This window comes from Haliaeetus albicilla, chromosome 28 (assembly GCF_947461875.1).
Source record: "Haliaeetus albicilla chromosome 28, bHalAlb1.1, whole genome shotgun sequence".
NCBI lineage: Eukaryota > Metazoa > Chordata > Aves > Accipitriformes > Accipitridae > Haliaeetus > Haliaeetus albicilla.
The window spans coordinates 1153587-1169057 of record NC_091510.1 but is presented as its reverse complement, the minus strand read 5'-3'; the positions used below and the strand labels follow the sequence as shown (position 1 = coordinate 1169057).

General features: G+C 51.3%; 6 protein-coding genes across 6 annotated transcripts; 4 read left to right on the top strand and 2 right to left on the bottom strand.

The window, feature by feature from the left end:
* The first annotated feature begins 2131 nt into the window (after positions 1-2131).
* On the top strand, positions 2132-2565 carry LOC138682525 (histone H2A). The gene has a single exon (XM_069773647.1). The coding sequence runs from the start codon at positions 2161-2163 to the stop codon at positions 2548-2550; it is 390 nt and encodes a 129-aa protein (XP_069629748.1). The 5' UTR covers positions 2132-2160; the 3' UTR covers positions 2551-2565.
* Positions 2566-3213: 648 nt separating this feature from the next.
* Positions 3214-7138, bottom strand: LOC138682429 (histone H2B 1/2/3/4/6). Its single transcript, XM_069773243.1, has 2 exons — positions 4316-7138; positions 3214-3725 (listed from the first exon to the last, which is right to left on the bottom strand). Exon 1 carries the CDS (start codon positions 7099-7101, stop codon positions 6721-6723), a length of 381 nt encoding a protein of 126 aa, XP_069629344.1. The 5' UTR covers positions 7102-7138; the 3' UTR covers positions 3214-3725; positions 4316-6720.
* Positions 4597-5963, top strand: LOC138682428 (histone H1). The gene has a single exon (XM_069773242.1). The coding sequence runs from the start codon at positions 4597-4599 to the stop codon at positions 5254-5256; it is 660 nt and encodes a 219-aa protein (XP_069629343.1). The 3' UTR covers positions 5257-5963.
* Positions 7139-12144: 5006 nt separating the features above from the next.
* LOC138682532 (histone H4) lies at positions 12145-12578 on the top strand. Its single transcript, XM_069773691.1, has one exon. The coding sequence runs from the start codon at positions 12179-12181 to the stop codon at positions 12488-12490; it is 312 nt and encodes a 103-aa protein (XP_069629792.1). The 5' UTR covers positions 12145-12178; the 3' UTR covers positions 12491-12578.
* An 898-nt stretch (positions 12579-13476) lies between these two features.
* On the bottom strand, positions 13477-13948 carry LOC138682533 (histone H3). Its single transcript, XM_069773707.1, has one exon. It carries the CDS (start codon positions 13934-13936, stop codon positions 13526-13528), a length of 411 nt encoding a protein of 136 aa, XP_069629808.1. The 5' UTR covers positions 13937-13948; the 3' UTR covers positions 13477-13525.
* An 866-nt stretch (positions 13949-14814) lies between these two features.
* On the top strand, positions 14815-15296 carry LOC138682486 (histone H3). Its single transcript, XM_069773384.1, has one exon. The coding sequence runs from the start codon at positions 14836-14838 to the stop codon at positions 15244-15246; it is 411 nt and encodes a 136-aa protein (XP_069629485.1). The 5' UTR covers positions 14815-14835; the 3' UTR covers positions 15247-15296.
* The last annotated feature ends 175 nt before the right edge of the window (positions 15297-15471 follow it).

Sequence of the window (15471 nt, the reverse complement as noted above, 5' to 3'; positions counted from 1 at the left end):
AGTGAAATGTGTGAATGGTGATTTTTGGGGGAAGGGGCATCATTGTGGTACCTCTGACCCTCGGTTTAATAATAGTATTAGCCTTCCCTCCCAGGAAGCAGCCTGAGGAGAAGAATAACTGTGTTATGGGATAAGGACCTTTCTTAGAAGGGAGAAAAGAACACAATAGAAAGCTTCTGGCATATTCAGCCTGTGGAAACAATTATGTATTTACCTTATGATGGCACTGGTCATGGACACAATCCTGTAATGCCATCTTCTCTACAACTCCAGAACAGATGTTCTCAGCTCTGGACAACTGGTAGCATTAACCCAGGCCAATTTGTTTTTATTTTTGTATTGTGTTCATACAGAGTTTTAGGATTCTTCTCAGTAATACCACGTCCATCCTGTGCGTTCACAGAAGAAAAAAATGATTGTGGGGAGGAAAAAGGCTGGGAAGGGTCTGAGCCACAGAGAAGTGATGTGACTTGCCCAGTACATTGTTGAAGATTAGTGCTGCATAAAGATGGAAATAGAAAAAGACTCCTGAGATTAGTTAATTTGGCATAATCCACTGAATCACACCACTAAGGAAAGATGCTTCCTAAATATTACTGAACCCTCAGAACAGGGACTTGGTCTTAGTTACCCAGAAATAAACAAGTTGTGACAGTACTTTGTGTGTGCTGTGAAGTTCTCTTTATTTTGCCTTGTTTGTAATCCTCTTCTGGTGACTGGCATACGCTGGACAGCTTAGATCAGAATTCCTTTTGTTATACCCTTCTGGAAAGAAGGATGTAGTTCTCTTGATCTCCAAGTTGCAGAGCACAGATGAAATGTCTTGTTTGTTTGTTTGTTTTGGGGTTTTTTGGGTTTTTGGTTTTTTTTTTTTTTTTTTCCATAGGCTATTGTGGATGGCCTGGTGGGAGTCATGTCCTTGTCTTTCCCTGAACTATGACAATGCTAATATCCGGAGTAAGCAGCAAAGTGGCACACGCACTACTCCCTTCACTGTAGTTTTATGACATCCATATCATAGGATCAGGGTGCATTGCAAAGGAGAACCACACGTTAGAGTATAAAAGCATCGAGGAATGAAGATGGGAACAAAAAGTCATGCAGAACTGGAATTTAGGGAGAGGAGAGCAGAATCCTGTGCTGTGGGGAAAATGGAGGAAGAGCCTGCTGTGCAACACTGGGGTGGCAGAAGGATGTGGTTAAGTCCAGGGTGCAGGCTCCTTCAGTGCTTCAGACAAGGATAGTGTCTGCTCTTGCTCAAAGTGTATGGAAGAATGAGAAAAAGATGACAGGCAATAAAGAGAAACCATGGGTAATTAGAGCAAAGGAGGAAAAATGAACAGGAATCTCTTTGGAAGACAGGGCCAGACGGTCCAAACATCCTGAACCTTGAAGACGTCACTTCAGCTTATCAGTGCAGTGAGATGTTCTCCAGCTTGAGTAAAAGCGTCACAGCCTGACGTCTAATGCTCTGCTGAACAGCCTTGCAAATAGTACCATATTCGTTTGATTACAGTAATATCCGAGTAATTTGTCTCCAGAATCAGCCAAATTTCCCCTGTTGCGTGTTCCTGCCTAGTTTCTGCACCTATTGGTAGTGCTGGGTTGTGAACGTTCCTACGGAGAGGAACGTTTCTCCTTTGTAACAATTATTTTTTTTTAAAAAAGGGAATCCTGTGGTAGCATTTCTGAGGTCCTAAGCACAGGATGATTTCTAAAACGACAGCGACGGCGTCAGCAGAGGTTCCCCCCCCCCCCCGTTCCCGGGCGGCTCCGCTCTCCCGAGACAGGCGGGGGACACGCTTCCCGAGAAGCTGGCCTTCTGGAGGGCCTCTTGGGCTCAGCGGCGGCCGCTTCGCCCGGCCGAAGGGAGCCGAGGGGACCGGAGCCGAGGGGGGGTCTGACCCGCCGGTGCGCCGGGACGGCCCGGCCCGTTCCTCCTGGGCGGGCGGGCGGGGGCAGCTGGGCGGGGAGGGCCAGCCTCCCGCTCGCCCATTGGCTGGATTTGGATCCGCGGCGCCATTGGTCGGAGCGAGGGAGAGCGTGCGACAACCAATCAGCTAGGAGGCCGGGGTGCGCGGGGAAGCTATAAAAGGGGGGGCGGGGGCGGGGGGAGGCGCAGCGACGCGCGTCTCACGTCAGGGCGAAGCGTCGGGAGCGATGTCCGGCCGCGGGAAGCAGGGCGGGAAGGCGCGGGCCAAGGCCAAGTCGCGCTCGTCGCGGGCCGGGCTGCAGTTCCCCGTGGGCCGCGTGCACCGGCTGCTGCGCAAGGGCAACTACGCGGAGCGGGTGGGCGCCGGCGCCCCGGTGTACCTGGCGGCCGTGCTGGAGTACCTGACGGCCGAGATCCTGGAGCTGGCGGGCAACGCGGCCCGCGACAACAAGAAGACGCGCATCATCCCCCGGCACCTGCAGCTGGCCATCCGCAACGACGAGGAGCTCAACAAGCTGCTGGGCAAGGTGACCATCGCGCAGGGCGGGGTGCTGCCCAACATCCAGGCCGTGCTGCTGCCCAAGAAGACCGACAGCCACAAGGCCAAGAGCAAGTGAAACGGACCTGAGGAGAGTTCCCACCTCAAAAGTAACCCAAAGGCTCTTTTTAGAGCCACCCACTTCCTCAAAAAAGGAGCTGCAGATCCTATCAACAACAACAACAAAAGTCCAAACCCCAACCCTTTTTTATCATCTTTTGCATTTGAAGGCGTTTGTTTGTTTTTTTCAAAACCAACATTACAAAGTAACATGGCAGTTACTGGTAAATGCGTCCTAAAATTAACCAGGTTTATTCCCTGTGAAAAGAACCATCTTGCTCTGGTAAAGGTGAGAAAGACAGAAAGCTGATGATTTATTGCAGGAAGGAACCCACAGCCCCTCCCCAGGCCTCTCCTGTGTCAGCTTGGCCCGGGGAGTTGAGGTCACTCAGGTCTTTAAAAACAACCCTGTCCCCCTCTAAACAACCTTCTGACCTACAGACCTCATCTTTTCTTCGTAACAACAGGCATTCTGCAATTCTTAATTTTTAATACAATTTTCTCATGGCTTTGAGCTGCCGTGCCTGTTTCCTGCCTGAAATCTGAATGGGTTTGAGAATAATTGGTAATCAGTGGAGAGGCAATTTGAGGTGAAAAGGACTGTTGCCAGTTTTGATCCTACCTTATAAATAGTGCTGAACATTACCATAAAGGTGTTGAAATAGAAACAGAAAATCAGTGGTTGTGGGTCAATAAACAAGTTTTAATAATTACCCATTTGAAAACATGAAGTACATGAATCATAACATCACACAAAATTTTAGTACCGCTGACAGTTACAATAACAGGAGGTAACAAGCAGTTTGCAGGCCTCTGGCAAAACAAAGGGTTGTAGGCAATAATGAATATATCAGAATACTTCTTTTAATTCTCTGTACTCTGAAAAATAAACTGCATTTATTTTTAATTTATTTAAGCATGTTCTTGGTAAAGTGCAGATGAAGACTTTCCCCCTCTTGCTAGCAGCCGGTTGTTTTACTCTAGCAGATACATCAGTTGGATAAGCCCTTTCTAATATTACTTCTGATGCAGGAATTGGTCACTGGACAGTAAAAAATGGAATATTTTGCTGTCTGCTGTGAAAGGGGAGTCCCAGCTGATAACTCGAGCAAGTTTTATTGTGTAGAAGCATGGAAAAATCAGCGGCAGCAGTGTCTCCTTAGATAACGATGACTCAGATTTTCACCAATCAAGCTGTATCAAAATAAAAACTCCGCTGAATTACAAAGTGATAGGGCACTGGTTATAATTATTAACAAAAACTGGCCTTGTTAAGTTCTTATGTCACCCAATTTACTAAGAAAATAAATATTTCTATAGCAGAGCACGAGGGAACCATGCCTGTATTGTGCCCACCGGGCAACACAGTACAAGCTGCTGTGCTGTAAAAAGTCATCTCCTTCTGGGGCACAAACAGCCCTTCACGGCACTTTAATCTGCTTCTTGCCTTGTTGCATAATGCACTAATTTAATTTATTTTAATTATTTTGAAAGGGGTAAAGGATTTTGGACAAAGAAGCTAATTTCTAATCCATATTCAGTGCTCAAGATGAGCCTGTGTTACTTCCTCCTCTTTGAAATCAATTTGCCGTGAAAATACCGACTCAAGCCCCCGATTTTCAGTTCGGATCGGGAGAAGACCCTTTGAAGAATAATAATCAGTTACTCTGGAGATTCGGTTGCCCACGTCGCGGATTTTATTTAGAAGGAAAAACAAAAGTTTCTGTCTCCCGAGGTCTCTCCAGGTCCAGGACTCGGGGTTTATCGCCTCTTTTTTAACTCACCCTTTGCCTCTTCGAAGGGAAACTCGGCCGAGGGCAACAACAGTCTTCCTCCTCCACGCCGCTGCGAACCGGGGGGGGGTCGGGGGCAGAAATGCTGCTAAAAACCGGCTTTTTCGCCTCCTAAGAAACACAAACCGAGCGGGGCGAAGGGCCCTTTCTGCCGGGCGGCGGGGCGGGCTCTGCAGCGCACCAATCACCGCGCGGCTCCGCTCTATAAATACGAGGCCGCCGACTTGCTCCAGGCCCAGTGGTTCCCCCGAGCCGTGGACGAGGCCGCCGCGATGTCGGAGACCGCGCCCGTCGCCGCTCCCGCTGTCTCTGCTCCCGGCGCCAAGGCCGCCGCCAAGAAGCCGAAGAAGGCGGCGGGGGGCGGCTCCAAAGCCCGCAAGCCGGCGGGCCCCAGCGTCACCGAGCTGATCACCAAGGCCGTGTCCGCCTCCAAGGAGCGCAAGGGGCTCTCGCTCGCCGCGCTCAAGAAGGCGCTGGCCGCCGGCGGCTACGACGTGGAGAAGAACAACAGCCGCATCAAGCTGGGGCTCAAGAGCCTGGTCAGCAAGGGCACCCTGGTGCAGACCAAAGGCACCGGCGCTTCCGGCTCCTTCAAGCTGAACAAGAAGCCCGGTGAGACAAAAGAGAAGGCCACCAAGAAAAAGCCGGCGGCCAAGCCCAAGAAGCCGGCGGCCAAGAAGCCCGCCAGCGCCGCCAAGAAGCCCAAGAAGGCGGCGGCCGTGAAGAAGAGCCCCAAGAAAGCCAAGAAGCCGGCGGCTGCCGCGGCCAAGAAAGCGGCCAAGAGCCCCAAGAAGGCCACCAAGGCAGGCCGCCCCAAGAAAGCCGCAAAGAGCCCGGCCAAGGCGAAGGCAGTGAAGCCCAAAGCAGCCAAGCCCAAGGCGGCCAAGCCCAAAGCGGCCAAAGCAAAGAAGGCGGCGCCCAAAAAGAAGTAAAATGCCTGAGAAGGAATTACAGAGTCTACTCATTTAAATAAACCCAAAGGCTCTTTTAAGAGCCACCCACTCAGTCTCGAAAAAGAGCTGGAACGCTGCGGTAACGGCAGCAGCAAAAGCAAATCTTTACACGGTTTTAGCAGGAATTCGTACAGAAAAGAGAAAGTTACCACTTTCGAAACGTGCGCGTTCGGTACAGCCTGCGTGGGGGAGCCCCGGGCTTCCTTAAAGCGGAAATGTTTCCCTACGTGCAATTCGGGAGACCCGCGATATCGCCGGCGCTTGCTCCGCCTCCCTCCCTCCATTGACCGGCGCGGCCGGTCCCGGCGGAGCAGCGATCGCCGCGGCGCCCGGGGGAGTTTAAAAGTCCCGCGCTGGGCCGGGATTGGCGCCTTCTGCCCCACCCAGCCCCGCCCCTCCTTCCCGCCAGGCCCCGCCCACTCGGGCGGTGACGCCCCCACCCCGGGGAGCGATCGCCGCTCGCTCCGGGACGTGCGGCACCGCGTCGGGGGGAGGATCGGGAACGCGGGGGCCGTGTCCCGGCTCTGCCTTTGCCCCGCGGAGGGAGGGAGGGAGGGAGGCCGGCAGCACGGCTGCTCTGGCGGGGTGGGAGAGCCGGGGGCCCGCGCTCCAACACTCCCAGCCCCCGGGTGCCTCGCCGACCCCCCCCCCGCCAGCTTCATGCCCGTAACTTTTTTTTTTTTTTTTTTTAATAAAAAAGGGAGAGAACCAACTCCTGCGCAAGTTTGGACAGGGGCGTTTTAAACCGGAAAACCCCTCGGAAATAAAAATCCTTCCCTGTTGCCTAATCGAGTACAGACAGGTAATTCCAGTGAAAAAAGCCATGGTGTTGGGGGCGTGCACTGGAACGTACGGAGGAAAAAAAAAAAAAAAAAAAAAGAAACCAAGCTACAACTACGACTGGAAGACTTGCTTCAGAAACTGCTTTCAAAATATTTATTAGTCCCTGAAAGGGGCAGAAATACGATTTTTTTTATTTCATAGGCATAGTGTACAGAAAGCCAGTTCTTAACAGCATCTAGGATTTTCTACCGGATCTATCCGGTAAGAGAAATTAAAACCCTTAGAAAGTAAAAGGACACGTACCTTCCCCCGCGGACTCCCGAGTCCTGAACAGCGAGAGCTGGTAAAGCACTAGGACAAGCTTGCTGCTGCTGTTTAGTCACATTCAAGACCAGAGACAATAGCAGGTACTCGTATCTTAGCTTTAAAAAAACAAGTATAACTCTGCATGCCGAGCATAGCTGTTTACCGAGAGCCCTCCGCTTGAAAATTAACATTTCGGATATCTACAAAACTGAGTACTTAACTCTCCAGTGATGTGCAAACGAGCAGACTATTCACGTACCTCCCGAGAAAATAAGTAATTCAGCCCTTCTACTTGAAAAACTTGGTGGCTCTTAAAAGAGCCTTTGGGTTAGAACTGCGGATCCGGGAGACGCTCTACTTGGAGCTGGTGTACTTGGTGACGGCCTTGGTGCCCTCGGAGACGGCGTGCTTGGCCAGCTCGCCGGGCAGCAGGAGCCGCACGGCCGTCTGGATCTCCCGCGAGGTGATGGTGGAGCGCTTGTTGTAGTGCGCCAGGCGCGAGGCCTCGCCGGCGATGCGCTCGAAGATGTCGTTGACGAAGGAGTTCATGATGCCCATGGCCTTGGACGAGATGCCCGTGTCGGGGTGCACCTGCTTCAGCACCTTGTACACGTAGATCGAGTAGCTCTCCTTGCGGCTCTTCTTGCGCTTCTTGTCGCCCTTCTTCTGCGTCTTGGTGACGGCTTTCTTGGAGCCCTTCTTGGGCGCGGGGGCGGACTTGGCCGGCTCGGGCATGGCGACAACTCTCAGGTTGCTCTGGAGCACCGGAGTGCCCGATAATGCGATTACTCCCGTATTTATAGGGGCCTTATGCAAATCTCTGGCCTCAGCTATCAGCGCTTCTATTGGATAAGGGCGCCAATGACATCACTCCCCGTACGAACGGCTTTGTCATTGGTCCTTTTTAAATCCCACGCTACTATTGGTTAATCCTTCCAATCCTATCAGCCAATCACAACGAGCTCTTTCAATCGCCCACTTCGGTGGTGAAGCTCGTCCTCTGCTGTCTGGCCTCGCCCCGCCCCCGGGGTCACCCCGGAGCATCCGGGCTCGGTGTCTCCGGCAGCTGCTTCCTCGGGCGGGTCTGTAGGTACAAAGTGTGGTTATCGGTAATTTCTCCACAAAAAAAACCCAACAAAAAAACAAATAAACAAACAAACAAACAAAACCCCTAGGGAAAATTGCAAGGGGTTTTGCTACTCTTTTTTTCCTTCAAGGAGAAGTATACCTGCATACTTCACGTAATAGCCTGCATTTGTAACAGCCACAAGTTAAATAGAAAAGGGAAAAATGACAACCAGAAAAGATACAGAGGCTCTGGAATACTAAGCTTTGTTAATTGTGTTTGGAATTAATTCTTCTGGCCCACAGAACATGGCTTGTTTTCCAGGACTATAAATGAGATGGAAGTTCTGACTTAATTTGTAAGTTGAAAGAATGTAGACTTCTTTTGGGATGTATTAAAGATTACATTAGTTTGTTTAAGTTAAAACTAAGATATTCCTGGTAATAAAAATAAATCGTGGATTTAAAATTGAATTTTGAATTTATCATGAATCAGAAATTCTGGCTGTTTTTTTTGTTAAGTTGACTTAATTGTGCAAGAAGAAAATACAATTGTTTAAAGAGACTAAAATTATTTTATGGTATTTGGAACTCTGATGTGCTATTTTTTTTATATATAATAGAGGAAGTCTTGTTTAGTATAGAATTAGCCTGTATGTTTAGAAAAAGGGTAATAATTTTTTTTAATTAAAATGCTGCATGGCAACATTATAAATTATAGTTATAAATTCATTCATCAGTAAATTAGAACACTCTAATCCACTTTTAAAGGGATCAATTTAATTTGTGGTTGAATGAAGCTAGGACTGGACAGTTTGCTATCATATAGCCAGTGCTATAATGAAGCTGTTTCCTTTTGGAACCCTTAAGGGCCAAAGTCTAGACTTTCTTGGTAGCAGAGGAGATGGATGGCACAGGCATATACAAGAAACCTATCTAGCATAGGTAAATGTAATTTAAGTGGGTGAGACTGCTAAAATCACAACAAACCAATTGCTCAGGGAGATTTGTAAGGATAGTGAGAGAGATTCTGGACACTGGTAGAAGAAATAAAAAGATCTATCACCTTACCAGGATCATTTTGCTTCTTGTTTATTTGTTTGTTTGTTTGTTTTTCTTTTACCTTGCTGGGCAGAGTTCTGGATGCACAACTATTTCCAGCCTACATCCAAAATAGTACTGCCTGAAAGGGAACCAGGTGAGGAAAGCGTGGGATCTTTCTCCTTCCCAGTGAGCAACGCTTGCTTGCAAGTGCTGCTGTGCTTAACACCTAAACTGGGGAGACAAAAGCAGCCACTGGTGTTGAGGAGAACAGCGTGGTGCTGCCTCTGTGATGCTCTCTGGTTTCGTGTCCACCCCCCAGCCCTGCTCCCCCTCCTCAGGAACAGAGGTGCGCTGGGTGCTCATCCATCCCCATTTGCTCTGCCTCCCCTGCAGCTGCCAGTAGCAACTCGATCAGCTTGGAGAATATCTGGTAAGACAGGAGGGCATTGTATCTGCCTTTTAAAGTGAAGAAAAGTAGTTTTCTCTTTCAGCAAAGCAAGAAGAGGAGCCAGAGTGGCCCACCTCTAAACATTTAGCTCCCCACATATGCTGTGAGCCTAATGAGTTTATTTTGGCATAAACATTACCTGGAAAAGCAGTTCACTGAGAACACCTCTGCCTGGTAACAGGACTTCTCTCATGAACATCTAGGAAAGTCCACAACCTGACAGGCAGCTCCTGGACAATGTGGTGTAGGATCTGTGGTTTTGTCTCCACAGTAGCAGACAAAGGCTGTTGCTTTTGTTACACTGCTCTGAAAGAGAAAATGTAGAATAACACAGGGCAATCTCAGCAATGTGAAGTCCATAGATCAGAAAGCAGGGGCATTAAAAAAAAAAACCCCAAACCACCAAATCCCCCAAACACAAAAACCAGCTTCTGCACCCCCAGCCCCCTTGTTAACCCTTTTAAGTCTATTGATCAGTTCCAGGCAAAAGTGACAGTTGATCCAGGTCTTAGAGATAATTAGTTCTAGCAAGTTTTGTAAAAATTGGCTATGGAGTAGGAAGACATCCTCCGTCAAGGAAAGGTGGCTACTGTGAACTGAATAGCTACTGCTTGTTTTCAGCCTTCCAGCTGAAAAATATCTTTAAAACCCCACAAACCAAACCGTAGCCCCCAGAAATAAACAAGCAAACATACAAAAAAGCACCAGCTGAATAATAACTGAAGGCCAGTCAGTTCTGGTGTGCATACTGCCTCTTCAGAAAGAGGTACAGCCGGAGAATGCTAAAGGCAAAATAATCGGGGAGAGGAGTAGGGAGAGATTTAGAAGTTGTTTATAAATGGAACTCAAGTTCCTGGAAAGAACTGGTTGTGGAAACCTTATCAATCATGGCAGAAGAGCTGAGTTTATTGCATTGTTTATACTGTCAGGTATATGGAAAAGGAATCCAGACATTCATATTTCTCTTGACAGTCTAAAATAACCATGTTGACTAAAGGAAATGGATGGAAATTTCATCCATCCCACTTCAACAACAGTGGAGTTTCCAGTGACTGACCAAGGCTTTGGAGCATCCAAAAGAAATAATCCTTCAGAAGCAGGAAACCCAAGTGTGATGGGAGGGAACAGAGACAACCCTTCAAGCACAGCTCCAGAACAACTCAAGGATGTCAGAGCTTGAAGGAGCCACCAGCCTATTGTGTATTATCAAACCCTATAAACCGTGGGACTCTGTCTTTCCCCCCTGGTTGCTGTACCTCCTCCAGGTGAACAGGTTGTGCTACATGCTGACAGCTTTCTCCTGTTCAGGCAACTGCTCCAGCTAGAAGTTTCTAGGAGGCAATGGGAAGACATAAAAGCAAAGCTGCGGTTAGTGTTTTGCCGCTACAGCTCCTGGGTGAGCTCTGCATAGATTTTCCTGAAAAATACTCTTTCTTATTCTGAAATCTCCAGTTAGAAACATATATATTTTCTTCCTGTCTGTGCTTGTTGCCTAAATTGGCTTAAAAAAAAAAAAAATAAAAAAATGGAATTTATGAGTAGTATCTTGGCTCTAATTATCCCTCCTTCTGCAGCATCTTCAATCAGAAATGCTGGAGGACCACTTATCTGGTAAGAGAATGTCAGTCACCTGTGTATTATCTTTGGCTTACAAAGTACAACTTGCCAATGCCAAAAGCTCCTGAAAAACAAACCAACAACAAAAAAATTAACCAAAGCAAACAAGCAGAGATAAAATGACAGACTTTTAAGAGTGGTAGGATAAGAGTTAGAGATTTAGATTGGTTTCTGAACATCACTTCTTTTTAGTCTCACATATTTCTCTGTGTGGAATACAGAGAAACGAACCGAGCAGAAGTACCAGGGAACGTTATAAAACAACTAGACCATTACAGAAGATACTTAGCGTATAGCATTTGGGGTTATTAGAAACATATTGATGATAAGGCACAGCTGCCTAGCATTTGTCATCATTTTGGAAAATTTCTAAACTGCATGATTAACATTAGAATCACATTTGAGAAGTCTGGTTTTAAGGTTATAGGTAGCTACTGTAGACATTTTATGTGTTGACACTGAAATATGAAACATAATTGTATTATATGCTGCATACATTGCATCTACTGCTGCGAGTTTTCTAGCTTTCTAAATTGCTGAGTGTTACTGTCATCTGAAGACCTTATCACTACTTAGAGAAACAGCAAATGTACGAGTCATATTTCTACAGCATAAACTAACTGTACTGAAAAAGCCACAAGCTGAAAGGGAAGGATAAAGGGGGGAGAGAAAGTTGCCATGCATTTTTTGAAATAAATGGCGTTTGGAAATTTGAGATTTCTAAAGACGATTAAGATGAGGTAACTCGTTAAAATGATGTTTTCTTCCCTCTGAGTGCAGATGTAGATGACAGTTGGTAAAACACATGGTTTGGTTCCAAAGCTATGTGAAGGGAAAAACCAGCAAAATAAATACATTGAGATACTATGTGTCACAAAAGAGCAAGACCATGAAAAATGAACACACACCTGCCACATTGTTAAAAGCACCAGAAACAATCTAGTTTTTTTTCATGGGCATATTAACAAGATACACAAATCAGTTCCTTCAACAGCACCTCGGTCAGTAAATACAAAAATGCCGCGCGATCACGCAGTGAAGGGACCTGGGGAACACTGGCTTAACCCCCTACAAAAACCCCAACATCTCGTCCACACGGAAAAACAATTTAAAATTGGAATGACGACTTTACTCAGCATTCGTTATAAACCAGCGGATTTCCGTGGACACAGAGACCATCACTCCCGCTCGAGTCCCCCCCCCGCCCGGGGGCTCTTTGTGGGAGCGCCGCGAAATGGCGGCGGCGCGGGCGGGGCGGCGCGGGCGGGCGGGAAGCGGCGGTCCCGGCCCCGCCGCCCCCATTGGCTGGATTTTGCTGCAGACCCGCGGCCGGCGGGGCCCGGCTCCCCCACCGGCACCGAGCGCCGCGGCGGCGGCGGGAAGGAGGGGGCGTCCGGCCCCGCTCCCGGCGCCGCGCTCCCGCGGCGGCGGCCGCCGGGGAAGCCGGGGAAGGCGGGAAGCCGGGGCCGACGCCGCGCCGCCCGCCCCCGTCGCTGCCCGCAGGGGGAAGGGCGCGGGGAAGAGCCCGCCCTTGGCCTGCCCCGCCGCAGTCCTCAACCAGGTCGGGCCGCCGGCAATATAGGGAGGCGCTGGTGCCCGTTCCCGCCACACGCTGCCTGGGTGGAGCGGGGCGAGAGCATGTCCGGCAGAGGCAAGGGCGGGAAGGGGCTCGGCAAGGGGGGCGCCAAGCGCCACCGCAAGGTGCTGCGCGACAACATCCAGGGCATCACCAAGCCGGCCATCCGGCGCCTGGCTCGGCGCGGCGGCGTGAAGCGCATCTCGGGGCTCATCTACGAGGAGACGCGCGGCGTGCTGAAGGTCTTCCTGGAGAACGTGATCCGCGACGCCGTCACCTACACCGAGCACGCCAAGAGGAAGACGGTCACGGCCATGGACGTGGTCTACGCCCTCAAGCGCCAGGGACGCACCCTCTACGGCTTCGGCGGCTGAACTCGGCTCCTGGGATAGGTTACGCTTCTAGAACACAAAGGCTCTTTTCAGAGCCGCCCAAGCTTTCAAAAGAAGAGCTTTGATCGCTGCTGGTGTGCGTGTCGTCTTCCCGTAGTTGCCGTGAGGTTCGGGGCGGGGGGGGGGGGGGGGGGGAAGTGGAGCAGAGGCTGGGCTTTAGTCGCAGTCTCCACCGGTAGCCTGTGGGTCCTTCCCCAGCCCTCCCAGGCTTAAACTGGAGGGCGTGCAAGGGGAAGAGGGGAACGAAAGCCCCGATCGTCCTCCGGGAAGAACACGAGAGGAGCGTGTGGGGCTCCCTGGGTTCGGGGAAAACATTCAGGCTCTGAAAGGGGTGCGTCCTTTATCCCACCCCCCCCGCTTCCCCGTTCTCCTCTCCCGTCCCGGTCCTTCTTCGAAACGGGAACGGAAGGGGCGGGCAGGCAGGCGAGGAACACCGGGGGCCGAGGGCTCCTGCGCCAGCCGCTCCCTCGCCACCGGCTTCAGCGCGGCAGCCTGAAACGCGAAGCTCGCGAAATGGCGGCACTCTCCTCTCTGCTGCTTGGGAGGGCGGGACAGAAGAGCAGGAAGGCGGGGGGGGGGGAACGGGACACGGCTAAGAGCACTCGCAGCGCCCCGGGGGCTGCGCTGCAGAGGAAAGAGGCCGCGAGCCCCGCGCGAAAACGCCTTCCCTCACTGCTCTGCTGCTGCTGAAGGGCTGCCCGGTCCCTACAGCAGACACCGCTCTCGACTACCCCTCCTCCCACCCCACGCCGGCAGCTTGAAGCGGGGAACCTCCGAACTGCGGACACACGCGGCTCAGGGGTGGGGGGAGCTGTGGTGTCCCACACTACCTGCTACTGGCAGCCCCAACCTCCCGCACTTATCCCCGACTCGGCGCTGCCGTGAGCACGCACAAGAGCGCCCGGCACAGGCTGAGCCCGCGCCCGCCCCCAAAAAAGCAGAGACGCAGCTCTCTTTAGTGGCCACGTGGTGGCTCTTAAAAGAGCCTTTGGGTTTGGTGGTGGCAAGGCAGGAGCCTCAGGCGCGCTCGCCGCGGATGCGGCGGGCCAGCTGGATGTCCTTGGGCATGATGGTGACGCGCTTGGCGTGGATGGCGCAGAGGTTGGTGTCCTCGAAGAGCCCCACCAGGTAGGCCTCGCTCGCCTCCTGCAGCGCCATCACGGCCGAGCTCTGGAAGCGCAGGTCGGTCTTGAAGTCCTGCGCGATCTCCCGCACCAGGCGCTGGAAGGGCAGCTTGCGGATCAGCAGCTCCGTCGACTTCTGGTAGCGCCGGATCTCGCGCAGCGCCACCGTGCCGGGCCGGTAGCGGTGCGGCTTCTTCACGCCGCCCGTGGCCGGCGCGCTCTTGCGGGCCGCCTTGGTGGCCAGCTGCTTGCGGGGCGCCTTCCCGCCCGTCGACTTACGCGCCGTCTGCTTCGTGCGCGCCATTGTCTCCCCTGATTTCGGTCACTCAGTGAAATAAGCACCGCGCTCTTGCGGGTCTTATTTATAGCGGGTAGAGGCCCCGCCTTCTCGGCTCTGATTGGTCGAAAAAGCGAAGAATGTAATTGGGTAATTCGAAACTACCTGTAGGCACAGCGGTACCGCCCCGAGCCCCAGCCCTTTGCAAAGAGAAACAGTGGCTTTTTCTTTTTCTTTCAGGGAAGCCTGAAGGGCTTTTAAAGTTTTATTTCTCTTGTAATTACTACTTCTGTTTTTTTCGTGAGTTGCTTGAGACTCTGAATCGTGCTTACCGGGTCTACGTTGTAAGTATATGATATGATAACATATGTGATTAGCCACTAAAAAGCCAAAGTAGTATTGGAGTTTTAGTTTTGAAATGCAAGCAATTTGAAAAGCATTCAATTCTTCTGGAAATACTTCACCAATTAACTTATAACGATTAAATATAAGAGATCGGCATTGTACATACCTAGGTTTTATTTCATTAACCTAAAAAAAAAGAAAAAAAGTCTTTCTGAAAATTGTGGAGAATGCGTATGTTTTATTTCTACATACCTTTGGTAGAAGACTCCTTTTTCGAACTCTATGAGAAGAATTAACTTGATGAAGGGCAAAATTAATAAGGACAAGTTGTTAACAAGAAGATAAATCGTTTTCGAACAAAGGCAAAATGAAAACATCACGCCTGTACTGTAACTGTTAAAGAGCGCACTTCAGCACAGAGGGGGTTAACGCGGGATTTTCAAATCGGCCCAATGAGATCGGCCCTTTCCATCAGCCAATGAACAAGCAGCGCCCGGCTATAAAAGGGACTCCGGGTGGGTCGCGTTCAGCAGTGCGCTGTGCTCAGTCCTGCACTCCGGGGAGGAAAGAAACGATCGGGAATGGCGCGCACGAAGCAGACGGCGCGTAAGTCGACGGGCGGGAAGGCGCCCCGCAAGCAGCTGGCCACCAAGGCGGCCCGCAAGAGCGCGCCGGCCACGGGCGGCGTGAAGAAGCCGCACCGCTACCGGCCCGGCACGGTGGCGCTGCGCGAGATCCGGCGCTACCAGAAGTCGACGGAGCTGCTGATCCGCAAGCTGCCCTTCCAGCGCCTGGTGCGGGAGATCGCGCAGGACTTCAAGACCGACCTGCGCTTCCAGAGCTCGGCCGTGATGGCGCTGCAGGAGGCGAGCGAGGCCTACCTGGTGGGGCTCTTCGAGGACACCAACCTCTGCGCCATCCACGCCAAGCGCGTCACCATCATGCCCAAGGACATCCAGCTGGCCCGCCGCATCCGCGGCGAGCGCGCCTGAGGCTCCTGCCTTGCCACCACCAAACCCAAAGGCTCTTTTAAGAGCCACCACGTGGCCACTAAAGAGAGCTGCGTCTCTGCTTTTTTGGGGGCGGGCGCGGGCTCAGCCTGTGCCGGGCGCTCTTGTGCGTGCTCACGGCAGCGCCGAGTCGGGGATAAGTGCGGGAGGTTGGGGCTGCCAGTAGCAGGTAGTGTGGGACACCACAGCTCCCCCCACCCCTGAGCC